This window comes from Calidris pugnax, unplaced genomic scaffold (genome assembly GCF_001431845.1).
Source record: "Calidris pugnax isolate Ruff unplaced genomic scaffold, ASM143184v1 scaffold44, whole genome shotgun sequence".
Lineage (NCBI taxonomy): Eukaryota > Metazoa > Chordata > Aves > Charadriiformes > Scolopacidae > Calidris > Calidris pugnax.
The window spans coordinates 4,962,780-4,980,517 of NW_015094506.1; the positions used below are offsets into that span (position 1 = coordinate 4,962,780).

Here is a 17,738-nt window from a genome sequence, read left to right on the forward strand (position 1 = left end):
TAATGTTTTAGCTAAGACAAACAAAAGCAACAACTGTCTTTATTGGCAGAGAAATAAACTGAACATCATCAGCACAGACGCTGCTTCAATCTGCTGTTAATCCACAAGTGTCAGAAGAACATTCTGTCTGCTCCAACTCCTTCACTTTTTGCTCCATATCCCAAGCCTCAAACACACAGAAGTATGAAACCATGACAACAGCTTTTGTTTTGTTTTGGGGGGTTTGAGTTTTTTGTTTGTATTTTAAAGAAAATGATACAAGAAAAGATGGAAGACTACAGTATGCGGTGAAGAAAGAGTCATCACCTCTAAAGAGACAGCAGGACTTTGGCCAAGAAATTTTAATCAGTAATCATGTAAGGACTCAGACTCAGAACACAGAGCTGCAATTTTGTTGGGTACTCTCCCCTTCACTGATTTCTAACTCTACATTTACATGTCCTGGATGGCTCGCATCCAGTAGGACAGAGGTAGTGATGGGAACGAGATTCCTTCCCTAAAGTTCCCAAAGAGATGAAACCTGGTCAGCGCGGCCCCAAGGAAGGGCGAGTGCGACCAGCAGAGGACCTGCCAACTGGGAAAGGACAAGAGCACAAGCACAGACAATAAGCTGCTCTCCCATACCCAGACTGATAAATAATATGTTACGTAAAGGTGCTGGACAAAAATTGAGCAAGTAACAAAACCTGTGGCCTCTGCAATATGTACTTCATGCCAGGTTGTGCAAAGGATAGGACTGTACCTTTGCTGCACAGTTGTGGCGATCAAAGTATTACGTTACTTATAGTACTGCCAGAAGTTCCAGTGTGTAACTAGCTAGCATAGCTATACTGATAATTTTAAGAGCTGTAAAAAGTCAGTAACCCATTTAAATAAAACGTAAGGACTTGTATTTGCAGACAATTCCCTTATCCAGTTAAATCTTCAGACCTGTCCCACCTTTGCTATTTGTGACTAGGCCAACTTTTCTGTCCTAAGGGGATTAAGACAGACTTAACTGTTAAAGTTCCTTCCTCTTTGCTCAATGAAAAAAAAAAAAAAAAAAAAAAAAGTAAATCCAAAATAACACAACAGCAGGTTTTTATCTTCCACTCCTGGAATATCACAATTTCTTACAGGAGCGTTCAATCAAAGGAAACTGTCTGTAATACTTATAATAAAAGGTTGCAACTCTTGGACGAGGAGGGATGGTTGAACTAGGTCATCTGAATATAATTTGGGTGTAATAAACTGATCACTGAATAAAGTCAACACTTGGGGCTAGAGAGCAGTTCTCCTTTGAGCACCCCATTTCTCTTCTTAAGAAGATCAGAGGTACAATGGTTTGTTTTATTGCAACACTGGCTAGCCAAATCCAATCCTTCCCATTCAGATATGATTTTCAAGAACCAGGGATTTTATGGTTTACTGCCAAATTTGGCAGACAATTTACTGATGAGATTCATGACCTTGGGATTGTTCTGGTACTTGGACATATTTGCTGGGTTCTGGGCAACATCTTGGAACGCAACCATAACTTCTGGATCCTGCAGAATAAAAAGTAAAATAATTAGGGTGTTAGGTCTACAAAAGTTAGTGGTTATGTGGTTCCAACATGAATCTAGTCTTGCTCAGCTTTTCACAAGAGTAGATTAGAGTTTTGGGCAAGAGGTCTCTAAAGAGAACTCAGTGACACAGTGGATATTATTAGCACTGCAGCAGTAAACACCAGAGTAATTACTGAACTTGTTACAGTAATAGCGCAATGTGTGAGCAATGGGATAAGATTTCTTTTTCCCCAAACCAGGAGCCAAACACAGCCACGCCTACTAGATTATTACTATTCAGGCATCTTCAAATGCATTTTGAAGGATACAGGAGCTCTATGTGCATAGCATGCACAACAGGATAACCCTCCTCCAAGCAATAGGTGCTACTCATCCCTTTCACCTGTTCCTTCAAGCAGCAGAAACTTTAATCTGCTGGACTGTGAGCAAATGATGTGACAATGTTTGGCTTTTAAAAATGTGTCTAATTCTCAGTCACTCCCCACTGAACCTTGTTATCTCAGCATCACACTGTTGCAGTTAATACATACATTCACATATACATTAAAGTTAGTGGTCAAAAGAATACCAACTTCATCTTCTCTATTTAGTATGTGAAGCGTTAATACTCCTTTTTCTGCATTTCTTGTATGCCTTTGGCCTCCATTAAACTAGAATTGGTTCCACTCATTTTACATGTGTTATGTTCTAAACAGTGCCCTTCAATAAATCTGTATAGACCAATTTTACATCTCAGTCTGGAAAAGGTCTCCATTGTAAGCAACTTCTGCAAAGGTTCAAGTTTTCTTTAATCCAATAAACTGCTTGCACTTTAGCTATATCCAATACAAATCACCTGCATCAGCTGTAATTTCATTTGCTGTTCCTTCTAGCGCTTTTAAGTAGTTTCACTGAAACATATAGTCTTCCCTAGATTTCTAGCCCACTGCTGATGTATTCTTTGGAAACCATCAAAACCTAACTTATGTCCTCAGAGCTGTCTGTGCTACACTACCACCACCCTGTATCTATTCTACCACCAGACTCAGAGAAAGGCTGTTTAACAAGTCTGACCCAAAATTGCATTTGGTAGGCGTGGACTCCACTGAAATCACCCACATGGTTCAGTCACATTTTATATATGTTGGGAACCAAGAGCCAAGTCTTATCTTTAGTCAGAAGAATTTACAACTGGTTTGTCCCCCTTGCAAAAGGGAATCTGCAAAGTCCATGAAAAACAGGATGCTGACATTCAGAAAACAGATACTAGATATATTTTCTCCGCTTTACAGGATTCCTATGCAAATTAAAAAAGACGACTTTCACAACCTCAAATTTCTTGAATCTCTGATTTCAAAACAGGGCACATGACTTCAAAGATCGTGTCATGTTAAATCTTTGTTCTGGATTCACACACAGAAAATACAAAGCTGAGTAAGCTTAGTCACTGGTTTGTGTCAAAGCACACCTAAATGAATGTTAATTTTCCCATTTTATGCTGTATGTTTTATGGTCCTACAAATTCACAGCATGTAAAATATTCTGTACTTGTGCAACCACCCAGAAGCCCTAAACGTTAGACTACCTTTTTAAATATATTTAACACATCCAAGGTTTCACATCAATGAGCAATGTTATCTGAACAAAGTTTAAGACTGAAGATACCAACATTTCCACACAGAAATATTTAGCACATAATGTGAAATGGGAACCTTTGTGTAAACATCATTAGTGAAACATTCTGTTTTTAACACTGTAGTAGTTAGTTGCAGAAGAATGAAAAAGAATGAAAAATACTTCTAAGGAAAAAGGTATCACTTTTTTTTTTTTTTTTTTTGTCATCACTCCTTTTGAAAGGAACTTCTATTTGACCCATGATAGCTCTCCAGAAAAAAAATGTCACATTGGTTCACAGAAAGCAGTTGCACACACAAGACTGGAAGTACTACAGAACCCACCAGCCAGAACAGTAAAATAAGAGAAACACACACAAATTTCAGCCAATTGTTCTGGAAACGAAAAAGCTTTGGGGCAAATAAGCTAAAATAACATGCATTGGAAGTCATTGCAAAAGGTCACAAATACTACTGTTAAGAAACTACGAAAAGAAAGGCAACGGAAGTTTTGCCCCTTTGAGTTTTTTATGCATAAAAAACTAGTATCAGCCACAATTGAAAAAAAAAAAAAAGAAAAAAAAAGAAGGAAGAAGGAAATATCCTGAAGACAATTAAGTCAGACTTTTTTGCAACACCTCAGATAACCTATGCAATAACTGCCAGCTACAACAATCTAACAACATATTCCATAGCTGCACTGAGCAGAAGCCAAGCAGTAGAAACTCTAGTCTGAGTACAAGAGTAGAAACTCTTCTTAAGACTGGAGTTTACACTGGCAATTCAGAGAGGACCAGAACATAGTTGGACATGTTAAGAAAAGAAAGCAGGACAAACATAGGTGAAATGCTTAATAGATCATATCTAGATGTAAAGTTTGTACAAAAAGGTCAGCAAAAAAACTCAAGGCTTTGCTGACAAGTTCTACATGTTCAAGCCTGCCTGCATTATCAGAAAACACTGTTAACATATACTTGCAACAGAGTCCTACGATATGTTGGGGCATATATAAACAGCATGCGATGGAGTCTTCTTAAAGGGATGTAGCAAGCGCTTAATATTTAGCTGCACCTCAAAGCTCTGTTTTCAGCAACTCTAATTTCAAACTCCCGTATTACAGCATAAATTATACAGGTAATGAATTCAACTACAAATCATAAGGGCTTTTTTTGGATGCTTTGGATTGAAGTCAACATTGCTGACTGTGGCAGCCTAAGTAAAGGAGTTTGTAAACACCAGAAACCATTAAGGGAACCCATAAAGTTTTGTATGGCAAGTGATGACCTTTTTGTGATTTCTGGGCATACCAAGTAAGGGTCCTTTGTGATGCTTTTATTTAGATTGGGCTCATAGCTGTTCAATGAGCTGAGACCGACACCATACGATCCACAGCAATCCAGAAACAGTAACAAGACACTAGATTATATTAGTACATAAACATAACTATATGGGATGAAGATTTTTTCCTAGCCCACCTGCCCCTAAAACTAATGTTGTCAGATATATGTTCTATTTAATCTGATGGAATACGTTTCTTGTGTAAAAGTAGTCATGACATTGAGCAATTAATTAATTGAGCAGTTAATCAAATCCCACTGGAGAAGTAAGCTTTTTGACCATTAATTTGGAAACCGCCAGATATAGAACTATTCTGATACTACTTTGCCTCTGGTAAAAGCCAAACACTTAATCCCCTGAAGAGAAAAGCAATTCTCACCTCAATATTATTGAAATATATTGTGTTGCAACAACACTAACAATCTTTTTTTTTTGTTTGTGCATAATTATCTTACCACAATCTGCGTGTATTCAAAAAAGGAGCAAGTGAATTATACTGTGTGGAAAAAGACCACTTAGGAGACTCAGAAGAGATGAAGAAGCCTATGTAACACTTAGTTTTGCCTACCAAGGGTGGGAAGTATGGGGAGGAGAGAAGGGGGGACAGCTTTAATTAAGCTCCCATCAGTTTGAAAAATAGCTAACACTGATTCCAGACAGTCTGGTGCCACACACAGAAGGAGAGAATTTCACAACAGAAATAACCAAGCATCCAGGTCCCATCATTCTTCCATCCCTTAGCTCATGGGTGCTGTTCTTCCCATTCAGAACATTTAGCTTTGATTTTAACAGATACTCACCTGCATGGCTGCAAGGACTTCTGGATCACTGAGAATCTCATTGAGACCTGGCATACCTGCCATTCCTGGCATACCTCCAGGCATAGCCCCAGGAAATCCACCTGCAAATCCAGGACAAGAAGAATGTATGATGAAAAACTTCTAATTCATCTATACAGGAGGCTCACAGAGAGACTAAGATGTAATTCCTTTGCCACACCTCTAAAGCCATGTCTTCCATAAGGCTACAGCTGCTCCACTGAACAGAAAGCAGGATCTTCACCTTCTCTTTCCAGAAGACCTACATCTTATTTCATCCACATTTTTAATTCAATTGAATAGGTTAGTAATAGGTTTGTAATGAGCGTCAGGTTCTACCACCTTGTACACAGATGCAGTTATTTTTTGGTTATCTTAAATCAAGTAGTTATCAAGCCCAGGAACAAAGAGTTTGAATGCCTGGGGTGAACGATTCAGAGAAAAAAGCAGATCAGTAGTAGTATTTCCCAGGCACATTCCACATTTGGTAAGAACTTAGATTTGAAAAAAGTTGTACCACCAAACTAAAATCAAAAATTTCCCTGAAGCAAAATGCTTGAGGTCTGTTTTTGAATCCTTAATCAGCAGCTACTCCAGCTGTGCTGAGCAGGGTAGATATGGCCTCTCTGGTTCCCCAGACAAGCTGATCTGCCTGGAGCATGCACACAGCCTACCTCAGCTACATCTCAATCTTCAAGAGCATTACTACTCTCTCTTGTTTCTCCTCAGTTTATTGTACCCAAAAATAACATGGAAAGCCAAATTTTTGTGGAACTGTTAAAGAACAGCTTTTCTATAAGGTAAAATGCACTACCTCCTTTGAAAAAAACTATTCTGTCCAACAATAGCCTACAACCAGCACAGATCTCCCTAATAGTGAATCCAATTTTTCAGCTTTAAAATGATTATTCTTAAGCAGAATAGGTCCAAGGCACCCTGGGTAATTATTAATAAAATGATTATTTTTATACTAGTTTTCCAGCACATGTTATTAAGCAAGTACTGTACCATTGTTTTCTGCTCAGACCTAAATCTTTTCATTGTTATCCATCATTATCGTTTGCTGTCTTCCCTCTACCTGCTACCCAGCATCAATTCTCTTAAAGAGAAAGAATCCCATTTCTCTTCCCACTAGAAAAATTATTTGTAGACAAGTTCTACACTTTATAAAATATTTTTTTGCTGTTTTAAGAACAAATACTATAAAAACTGTGGTTATAATACTCCACACGGAAACATATAAACCTCCAACAGTCACCTCTACCTCAAGTATTGGCTTTAAAATAAAATACCTGGGAAGCCACCTGGGAAGCCACCAAACTGAGCTCCTCCTGCCTGTCGTCTTGCTTCTTCCTCCTGCAGATGAAAGCACATCATTCGACACAAAGCAATAGAACTACAGCATGTTGTCTACCATTCAACTGGTTTTTGGAGGTAAAAAAAACAGGTGGGACTGTTTCAGGCAGGTAGGCTATTGCAATAAACAAACAAAGCATTCTACTACGTACAAAACCACAGACAAGAAACAGCAATGTCTGCTCTTGCTTTAGTATGTTTTTACAGATAAATTATGCAGAGCATGTCCTTACTCAGTATGAGCTGTGTGAATTAAGGCAATATGCTTAAGAGTACACAAGTTATCTGACATTCCTGCTAACAGGGAACTTGTATCCTTGGAAAAAATGCAGGGCAGTTTCCTATAGGAAAAGTGATATTTTAACAGCTGACACTAAGTCTAAAACATGGCATGTTCCAACATCTTGCTAATGAATTGTTTGATGTGCTGCAAGACAGCAGTGGCTCGCTAATACTACAGGTTACAGTAAGGCACATGATGACAACTACAATGGTTCATAGGACTCAAACATTCAACAGTTTGGGCTCAGGGGTGTTCTTGTTTTCCAGTATGAACACAAATAATAAGCTTCAAGCTATATTAAAAAAAAAAAATTAAATACAGAAATGTAATGGTTATTTTAACTATGTGCTCTTCCAGTGGTTGCCCCTCTCTCTATTCTTTTGAAACAGTTGACATGGAGCAAGGGAAAGCACAAGAAGAAAAAAAAGCACTCAGGGTATACAACAATTTACCTCTGGTCAGCTTCGAATTCATAACCTCACACAGTCAAATTGTTTTTATCTGCTGCAACACCTGCATCTTTATAATGGATGCAAGAGCCTCTGTACATACTTCTCATACCCTTTTCTCTGCTTGGTTATTTTAACTATGTGCTCTTCCAGTGGTTGCCCCTCTCTCTATTCTTTTGAAACAGTTGACATGGAGCAAGGGAAAGCACAAGAAGAAAAAAAAGCACTCAGGGTATACAACAATTTACCTCTGGTCAGCTTTGAATTCATAACCTCACACAGTCAAATTGTTTTTATCTGCTGCAACACCTGCATCTTTATAATGGATGCAAGAGCCTCTGTACATACTTCTCATACCCTTTTCTCTGCTTTACCAAGTTTTTGTTGCATTTCTCTAGAACTATCTGTACTCAATTTGCTTTTCTGCATTTTCACTACTTCTGCATCCAAAGCATGTACTGTTTGGTGCATCCTGATACTCAAAAGAGCTGAATCCGTATATGTACAAATATACACATATTTGTATATATATGTATATACAAATGTTTACAAACATAATAAGCAAACCAGGAAGCCTGTGACAAGGCTCAAGAGCAGTCCATGTACAATACAATATGATTGGACTTCATGATCTTAAAGGTCTTCTCCAATCTAAACAATTCTTTGGGTCGTTTTTAGTTCCTCAACTTACATTTTTCGAACTAACTCCCACCCCCAACATTATTAAAATATGAGTAAAGCATGAAGAAAAAAGCAAGCAAACTGTCAGAAAGTGAGGGAGAGAAGCAAAGTATTATTTAAATTAAAACCTCCCACTTCAGGAGACGTAAGTACTTGAAATGAAAACTATTCTGGCACTGTACAGTCATACTGTAAGTGACGTCTTGAAATAGAGAATTAGTCGAGATTCCAGACCCTGTTCTTGTCATAAGCAGTAAAAGTGGATGCGCTACCACCCTGCCTTCTCCAGATTTCGATATTGGTCAAGTAACCAAGACAAATCAACTCTCTAAAATTTAATTCCAAGACTTCAAATGAATTGCAGTGAAGAATTACCTTCATCTTTAAGCAAAATAACTATGATGCTCTCTAAATTATTAAGAATTATTAAAGCCTAAGTATTCACCCTTTGTGCTCTCTCATGCTCTTCCCGTGCCTTCTTCACTCTTTCTATTCTTTCCTTGATTTCCTTTTCTTCACGCTTCCGCTCGTATTTTCGGCGATGTTCAGCAATTTTCTGAGCCTGTTACAATAGAAGACGTATACATTATTCATATACATTTCTAGCATACCACACAACATGTTTCAATACACAATACATGTAAGCATAATCCTCTGCTTCTACCCATTTATAAAAATAAGATATGACTTCACATCCTTAAAGCCCTTTTGTTTTAGGAGTCATTTGCTACTTCCTCTCTATGGCAATCCGTTATTCACGTCTACTAAGCCCTAACTGGATTCACCAGAACATGCACTCTAGGATATTTTTTTTTGCTATAAAGCTTTTTTGCCGAAATATTAATTTCTCCAGGGCTAAAACCAGCAACTGCCCAGGAAATCTTTACTGGCACAGCAATGTGAAGTATAATTCCTGCTGCATACAAATGTGCTTTAGGTAGTGCTATTGTTGTTCCAAATGCCTTTGCAGCATATACAGCTAGACCTAAGCAGATCAAAGAATACCTGAACCAAACCAAGCAAGGGCTGGTGGGGAGAAAGTTTCCTTCCTGTTATTGGCTTTTTCTCCAGACTACAGCCCCAGGAGAGGAGAGTAGTTAGCAATACACTCCCCAACGCTCCTCATTCAAGGCTCATTTACCAACAAACACTAACTGTAGCACTGCCTTCCTGAAACCAGAATGTATCCTTATACAGCACTGCAAAGAATGATTCATGATTTTACAAATCGTCTATGATGTTCACCACATAACACTTTTCTAACTACAAAATATAGCAAAAATCAAGGTCCAAGAACAGATGAAATGAACACTGAAATGGATCCTCTTCTATTGTTTCAGACGACACTTTAAATAGAGAAATGATTTTATAAGGAGTGAAGTGTCAATACAACTTATTTTAGCTAGGAGACATTCATTCCATGCCACATCATTCTTGAAATACGTCTATGAGACAAAGCACACCGCAGGCACCAGGACTGACTCTGTACTGGATGCAGAAGGAGTTGACAGAACCTTATGTTATGGCCATTAAGTAATTCATTAAGAGAGATAAGTTTTGTTTTTTTAATGAAACGCAACAGCTTCCGAAGTTTTGACTTTCATTATTACTAAGCATTTCTCAAAACAAACTGAGCATTTTTATAATTTAACTCAGACTTTTGACTGAAAGTGCTACAAACTAAAAAGTGATAGGAAAGCTGAAAGTGAATAAATTAGCTGAATGTATCTTCTCCACTTACTAAAGATTAAAAAAATCACCCATTATAGTTATTTTTTTTCCTTGAGCTACATAAACAAACTCCCCACAGTTGGCAACTACACACCAATGTATGACAGAGACACTCTGCTGTTTCTGTGCATGGGCAGCTTAACTGCAAAATAAAAGGTTCCCTCTGAGCCAAGCATTAAGTACATGTCTTACAGAAAAGGTTCAGACCTAAGGCCTAGTTAGATTAACCACAGATCAATAGTCTCCAACACAGAGGACTAATAGATTGTAAGATGGTTTAAATTGCTGTTTTGCTGGAGACAGTGTCTTTTACAAAGGTGCGGTAGGAGAACTGGAAGCTGAAGTTATTAGACACAGGAATGTTGATGCCTGTGGTGGGTTAACCTTGGCTGGTTGCCAGATGCTCACTAAGCCATTCTTTCATTTGACCTCCTCAACAGGACAGGGAGAGAAAAGAAGATGGAAAAGCTCCTGGCTTGAGATAAGGACAGGGATCTCACTCATCCACTACCATCATGCGCAAAACAGACTCAACATGGAGAAGATTAATTTAAGTTATTGCCCACTAAAAACAGAGGAGGATAATAAGAAAGAGACATAAAACCAAAACCACCTTCTGTCCACTCCCTTTCTTTCCAAAGCTCAACTTCACCCCTTTGTTCCTCACTTTTCTATATCATTCCCAAACCAAAACGGTGCAGAGTGATGAGGGCTGTGGTCAGTCAGTAACACTGCACCTCTGCCAGTCCTTCATCCTCACACTTTTTCCTCCTCCAGCATGGGGTCCCTCCCACAGGATGCAGTCCTTCACAAACTACTCAAATACAGGTCCCTCCCACAGGCTGCAGTTCTTTAAGAACTGCTCCAGTATGGGTTCTCCTTACAGGGTACAATCCTTAATCAACAGACTGTTCCAGCGTGGGTCCTGCATGGGCTACGGCTCCTGACAGAAAACCAGCTTCTGTGTGGGCTTCTCTTTATGGGCCACAGTTTCTGCCATGAGCCTGCTCCAGTGTGGACTCTCCAAAGGCTGCAGCTTCCTTCAGAGCATATCCACTTACCCTGGTGTGGGGTCCTTCACCGGCTGCAGGTTGGTTATCTCCTCAGTTGTGGACTGCCTGCTTAACTATGGTCTTTGCTATGGCCTGCAGAGGAATCTCTCTGCTCCTGTGCCTGGCACACTTCCTCCCCTTCTTTCTTCACTGATCTTAGCATCTGCAGGGTTTTTTCTCTCACTTTTTTTTTATTTTATCCCCCTCTCTCACAGCTGTTGCACTGCTGTTTTTAACCCTTTCTTGAATATGGTATCAACAGAAGAACCACCAGTGTCACTGACTGGCTCAGCTTTGGCCAGCAGGTCTGGGTTGGAGCCAGCTGAGGTTGGTTCCATCTGATATACTGACAGCCTCATGTCTCTTCTTCCAAGAGGCCAGCCCTGTAGTCTCCACCTCCTCCCAGCCTTGCCACTTAAACCCAATACAATGCAACAGCTGCAATCTGTGGTCTGTCAACCACTTTAAAGGAATGTGCAAAACAGATGAAAACGAAAGCCTGCTATCAACAGTCCTACATTTTTTTGCACAAAAAGTTCTTCCTTAGAAGAGCGCTGGAGTCAACCACTTGAGAAAAGCTGCAAACTAGTCTTACAGAGATTATGCTGCCCTCATGGGGCAGACTAATGAAAGTACAAATCACAGCAAAGTGCTTCCTTTGTAAACATGTTTAGGATGAAGTTTTGATCAATTCATAAACATTTTGAAAAAACTCCATTATCACAGCACTCTCTTGCTCTTCTGAATGCTTCAGTCTAGATTCTAAAATGCCTGGCAAACTTCCATTGGTTCAGATTCTTCTGAAGATTTTAAAAAAGGAATATTATTCCATAGTTCAGTTATATGCCCAGCCCCAGAGACTTGATTTCTCTACACATTGATATAAACAGCTGTGATTGAAGACAGAAGTATTTATAAACTCAGTCTGAAGTGTAAGATGACACCTGAACACATATTCCCCCAAAACAATACATACTGGAAGAATTTGAAGCCAGCAATGTCACTCAAATATAGGAGGAACCTCAGTTATGCCTCCCCACTTACTCTTGGTTGCACCTCCTTCAGCATGGCGCTAGCTTCTTCATCATAATCCAGTTTACAAGCTAATGCAAGATCATGAGCAGCCTCCTCCCAGTGACCCAGAAGTCTGAAATTCAGAAGACATCAACATTCAGAAAGAAAAAAAGCAAACTGAACTCTTAACCGTTCTTCAAAATATTTACAACCATGCAGCATTCAGTATTTTTACCTGCAGCTATATGTACTTACAGAAGTTTAATAATCATGGTGTTTTCTGTAACATGCACACTACAATACCATTTGATGATACTTGCTTCATACCCTCACAGTAACTTTTGCTTTAAGTAACAATTAGGGAAAGAACCCTCTGTCAGCTATTGTCATTGCTTGCTATGAAGAAGAAGGGTACAACAGGGAGAAGTTACCTTACCTAAACACATGAAGCACAATAATAAAAATACTCTGCACCACTGGGCACATGGTCAGTGTAAAACTACACGTTGAATGTTCTGTACAAGTCTACACCACTGCTGCCTCAAGCTTAAGTGGACCTTTTTTACCCAGCACTCAAATATCCCAGGTAACTGGATGCACCATGTCTTAGTTGAAGAGATCATTACAAGCTACTGTGCGTAATTCTTAACTATTCATTTACACAAACTCTTGAAAATCAAAAATTTAAGTAAATGGTGGTATGCCTAAATGGTCAAAGCACTTCTGCTTACAGAGGCATTAATCCAAACTATGCTCCCGCCTTCTCTTTCTTAGGCTCCATGGCATTTATTAAAATTGTAGGTTTTAACAAACTATCCTTTTTTAAGACTGTTTAAAATGCTTTTTTCTTGGGTCAGTTCTATTAGCATATACTCCTTCCATTTTTTATTTATATTTTTAAACAGATTGTAAGAAGCATCACTGTATTTTTTTTTGGCTGATTTATTGTCACTTTCAAAAAAAAAAAAGGTTTAACTATAGTTGGGGGAGGATGCACACTGGCCTAATGCCGTTTTAAAGAATTATACCATTTGCTTAGTACCACTCTCCAATCATGACAAATAATAACTAGACAATTTAATTTACTATGTAAAAGAGCTCCAGGATCTAGAAATATGGCCAGCAGAGAAATGTTTAAGAAATATAGGTTAGTAAATAAAAAGTGAACTAAGTGAAAACAAAAGATCCTCAAATAAATAAATCCTACTGTCTTATAATTCATGATCTTTAGCAAATGATTAGAAAGTGCTATTCAGAACAGCAGTCAGGTATTAGAAGATAAGTTTAAAAAAAAAAAAAAGGTAAAAGACGACAGCGTCAGGAAGACTACTCATAAATTGCCATCAATAAAGTCACCAGCACCCTTTCTTTCCTGTGAGCCACACACTCAGCACAATGGTTTCTTGGCTCATGGCTACTGCTCTCAAGTACAAGACAGACAGTTCAGAGACACAGAGGAGGATGCATAAACAAAACTGTTCTCCACACCTAAATAATGAAAATATCAATTACAGGTGCATTTCATTACCTGTGCGCTTTCCCTCTCCATTTGTAGGTCTGTGCCGAGTCAGGATTAATCTTGATGGCTCTGTCACAGTCTCTAATGGCAGCATTTGGCTTCTGTAGTTTCACAAAAACACTGTGGGAACAAGAAGGTTTATTGTACATACTGAAATACCAAGTTACTAACTTAAGCTGGAAATATTTTTGGATGACTAACAGGCGATCTAGTGAGACAATACACTTGAAGAGCTGAGTTTAAAAAGATTTCGTAGTGATAATGAAGTCATTGAAATTTAGTTCCCAACTCCCCCATCATTGCAGGTGAATCATAAGCACAAAGTGAAAGCAATTCATCGTTCAGACTCAAGCCTTGCCAGCAATAACTTTTGTGCAAAGGAAAGGATACATAAATGCAAAGGACAGTTCAATTCCATGTGTTTGGAGTCTATAGACAATGGCAACTAGCAATTTGAACAAAACAGCAATAATAATATGCATGCCATATTACATAGTCTTTAAAACAGTAAGACAAAGAAAGCATGAGTTATCATACAGGATCAACAGCTAGAATCATCAAGAACTATAAAAGAAAATAGGAAACGAGTCCATTAAAAGACCAAAACACAAACCTAGAAAGTAGCTCCAATACCTCATCAGTTAAGTAAAATAACTGCACATTTTACAATACACAAGTATATCAGATTAACTAGTAGGGCAGTACTTTAGAAGGCATAGACACTTCAAATTAAAAACCTCTGAAGAAAACACTAAAAAAAAAAATAATGAGACATTCCTGAATTGACAGAAGTATTTGATATTCAAGATACTCTAAGTCAGAACTTTTGTCCTTTTACAACTACATGAAAACAATGTATCAGCGATTGGAGCGCCTGTAAGTAACTTTAAGTTATCTTTAATTGGCTTCAAGCAATCATTAAGGTTTGTTATAAAGCAAACACAAAGTCACATTCTCTCCTAGAATCAAACAGAGGGACAATGCATCAGGCAACTGTCTCAAAGCTACACCTCACCAACGAGGGACATTCCAATGTGGCTGGATGCACAAAACTCCTACTTTCCCAAATGCACAACGTCCCCAGAACTAAAACCAAAGTCCACCAGAGGTGGATTATTCACAGCACTCGATCAGCGCTGCTGTTACACTGCAGGTTTTACAATATCCTCACACACCATTTGCTTATTTCTACAAGAGACCAAATTGAGGTTTAAACTTCTCAGGACTGGGATTAACAATGAAAACCAGAGTGTTAGGACAAGATACGGCACTGTAAGAGGTTTGAAAAATGTTACTATAATGACAACAGTGCATCAAGGTACACAAGTGGTGTTCCATGCAAAAACTTGCATACCAGGAGGAAAAACCAGTAAGGCACATACCAGTTAAGACATACTGGAATGGAGTAGTTAAAGGACACTAACTAATCACATGGAAGTAATAAAGAATTGAACATCTCTTTGAATTATACCTTGCTATGGAGAAGATTCACTAAACTACCAAATCATCCATGGTTAGTGATTTTTTTTTTGTGTGTGTGTGTGTAAAAGTTAAAAAAATAGTATCTGTGGGAACTTCTGCAACCTGTATTTGCCCAGCCTTCCTCAAGAATTAGGAGGATGAATTAGGGCAATCACACATCAAATCTGACAATGTCCCCAATGCATTATCTGCAGTCTGGTAGATGCAATTAGTAGTAAAGTGGGTATTGAAAGATTGAGGAATAGGTGTGGCCTGTTCAAACATAGGACTGTTGAATCTGAGACTGTAGTGTACTTCACAGTGAATGAATTAATTTAGCAGGTACAACAGGGAGAGAATTCACATAATCCACAATTAACTTTGCATCCAAACAGGGCATGATTTTCATTGTCTTAATCCCAGAATAACCTTCAGTTTTACAAGTGTTTGCTATCTGGCATTATTTTAACTCAAAATACCAAAAGGCGTTATTCATTCTCTTACTTACTCTATTATCAATATCCTGTATATAGCTGCTTCAGCAAATCTGATTAATCACATTTCAGAGAAAAGGCATGAACTGTACTTTTTTCTTTCCCTCATGTAGTTTAAATTTACCTAGATCCTTATGTTGCCATTCTATTTAGGTTCCTTAATGAAAATAACAGAACAGAAACAGAAATCACTAATTTATGACAACTCACCTTGCCCTCTTGGCATACAAAATGGCCAAACAAGGATTCAGCTTGATAGCATCTGTGAACAAGTTGACAGCCTTCTGAAGATCACCTAAATACGAACACCAGTAAAGTTTCAATCATTACACAATGAAATCACATTCAAATTGCCAGACCTGCCTAACAGCACGTTACGTCTTCATGCACTTCTTAAATGGAACATTATCAACAAAGGAAGATCAATTTCTCCCTCTTGCAGTGTTACTGAAGTACAAATTCCAAAATCAATGCTGGAGGGGAGGAGAGATTTTTCCCCGTTAAATTTCTACATTTAACTTTGTATGCAATCAAATAGGAAGTCACATCTTTATTACACAGCTTTGCACTGCATTAAGACAAACCACTAGAGACACTAATCATAGTATGTAGGGAAGTACTATAATGAGCAATTTGTAATTAAGATGCTGCAGTACCTCATTTCACCCACCCTGTGCAAAACTACAGCTACACTGGAAAGACAGCACATAAAGAAACTTTTGTTTTCTACATAGTTTTGGATATCTAACAGAAAGCGGGTTTTTTCTTCCTTGAAAGCATTCAAATTGTCCAAGATATTTACTTCCCTTTTTTAAAAGGGGAACCAAACCTAAAGTCCTTCAATATCTACCAAAAAACAATTTATGACCTTCACTTAGAGCATTTATTGCTTCAATCTTCTTCTCATTAGCTTGATCCATCATTTCTTCAGTTACCTAAGAAAATAAAGAAAATAAAAGTCACATACAGAACCCCAAGACTGCTGAGTCCAGGCCAGAATTACCATGCTAAGACAGCACAGAAGAAGGAAGGTCCAGTTTTCTGGTTCTAGAATCTTGTTTTTAATTTGCATTGAAATCACAGTTTTAAAGAAAAAAAAAAGCAACTTTGCTTTCAGACATTAGCCACCATTATTCTACCCTTTGCGCATTTGCTAGCTAAGTTGAATAATAGCATATTTCCACATATCTAGTTTTCATGGGTGTTTTGATAAATTTTTTTGGTGTTTTCTGACCTGATTTTCCTCGCTGAACTTTTTGATGGACTCTAATCTTGGATAAGAAAAGACTGTAGTTTTAAGCCCATAAGTTTTCTTCTTAGGAGAAAAAGAGCCAAAACAACTCCTGGCTACCTGGCTAACATGGTACTCATCTCCCCTCAGCTGCTATCCTTGACCACACTCGAAACCTCTCCCTATCTTTCCTGCTGCCATAGACAATAAAAATATTGCACTTACCTCCACATTTTCATCTCCCATTTCCTGAGGGTCATCATTGTCTGGTTCAATCACTCCCTCATTGTCAATTTCTGGGGGAAAAACAAAAAGCAAGATTAAGCTCCATCTACAAACAAAAGAGAGGATTTTCACAATCATGTTCAAATTGGTGAAATGTAATAGAAGTAATCTATTTTCCACACCTGTGTCGCTCTCTTCACTTTCTGGTTCAGGTGATTTAACTGGCTCCTTTGGCTGTTCCTCTGGTTTGCCCTGAAACAGAAATGTATTTGTAAAAACACACTCTTTCTGGCTGATATTCCATTCCCTCTCTAATAAATAACAATGCATTAGAAAATCCAAAATTAATCTTCAAAACCTAAGACTGCCCTACGGCTAAACTTTTATTTTTAAGATACAAATCTCCTTTTTCCTCTGCTCAGATTAAGTCTCTCAGGCATGCAAATAATTCAGAGCCCAAACTTTGACACATGAACTTCTATTATTCCTAAAGCACATCCTTCACATTGTGTAATTCAATAATCAAACCCAAATAATTCAGATAATACCCAATTCAGAAAGAGTTTTGCAATTAATACTAACCAATCCTTCCAATCTTCCTGCCTTCCCTCACATTCTCCAGATCAAAAATTCTCTCAATTTAATGCTATTTAGCCAGGGTCCCTTAGCAGTAACCGATAAGCTCGTGTCAATGATCAAAATACTGTTTGCAATTGCCAAGATCCAAGATCTTTGCCACTTACACATACTTAGAATGTTTTTTCAAATGTTTTCTTATCATCTTCCAACAACGGTACTAATTTCCTCTGAATCCTGTAATTTAGCATGTCCTGCTTTATCACAGACTTAAGCTGCTTGTCTGTATACTCAGTGTCACAGACCATACTTTCCACACACACAATCCCTCCATACAGTTCTAACTAGCCAGTAATTACAGCATCCACCAT

At 38.2% G+C, this 17,738-nt stretch overlaps 1 protein-coding gene across 1 annotated transcript; it reads right to left on the reverse strand.

The window, feature by feature from the left end:
- Window positions 1–1,063: 1,063 nt before the first annotated feature.
- Window positions 1,064–17,738, reverse strand: ST13 (suppression of tumorigenicity 13 (colon carcinoma) (Hsp70 interacting protein)). The gene is made up of 11 exons (XM_014963287.1): window positions 17,727–17,738; window positions 16,974–17,043; window positions 16,792–16,862; window positions 16,204–16,270; window positions 15,546–15,630; window positions 13,390–13,500; window positions 11,892–11,994; window positions 8,510–8,626; window positions 6,588–6,651; window positions 5,278–5,378; window positions 1,064–1,526 (listed from the first exon to the last, which is right to left on the reverse strand). Exons 1-11 carry the CDS (start codon window positions 17,736–17,738, stop codon window positions 1,398–1,400), a joined length of 930 nt encoding a protein of 309 aa, XP_014818773.1. The 3' UTR covers window positions 1,064–1,397.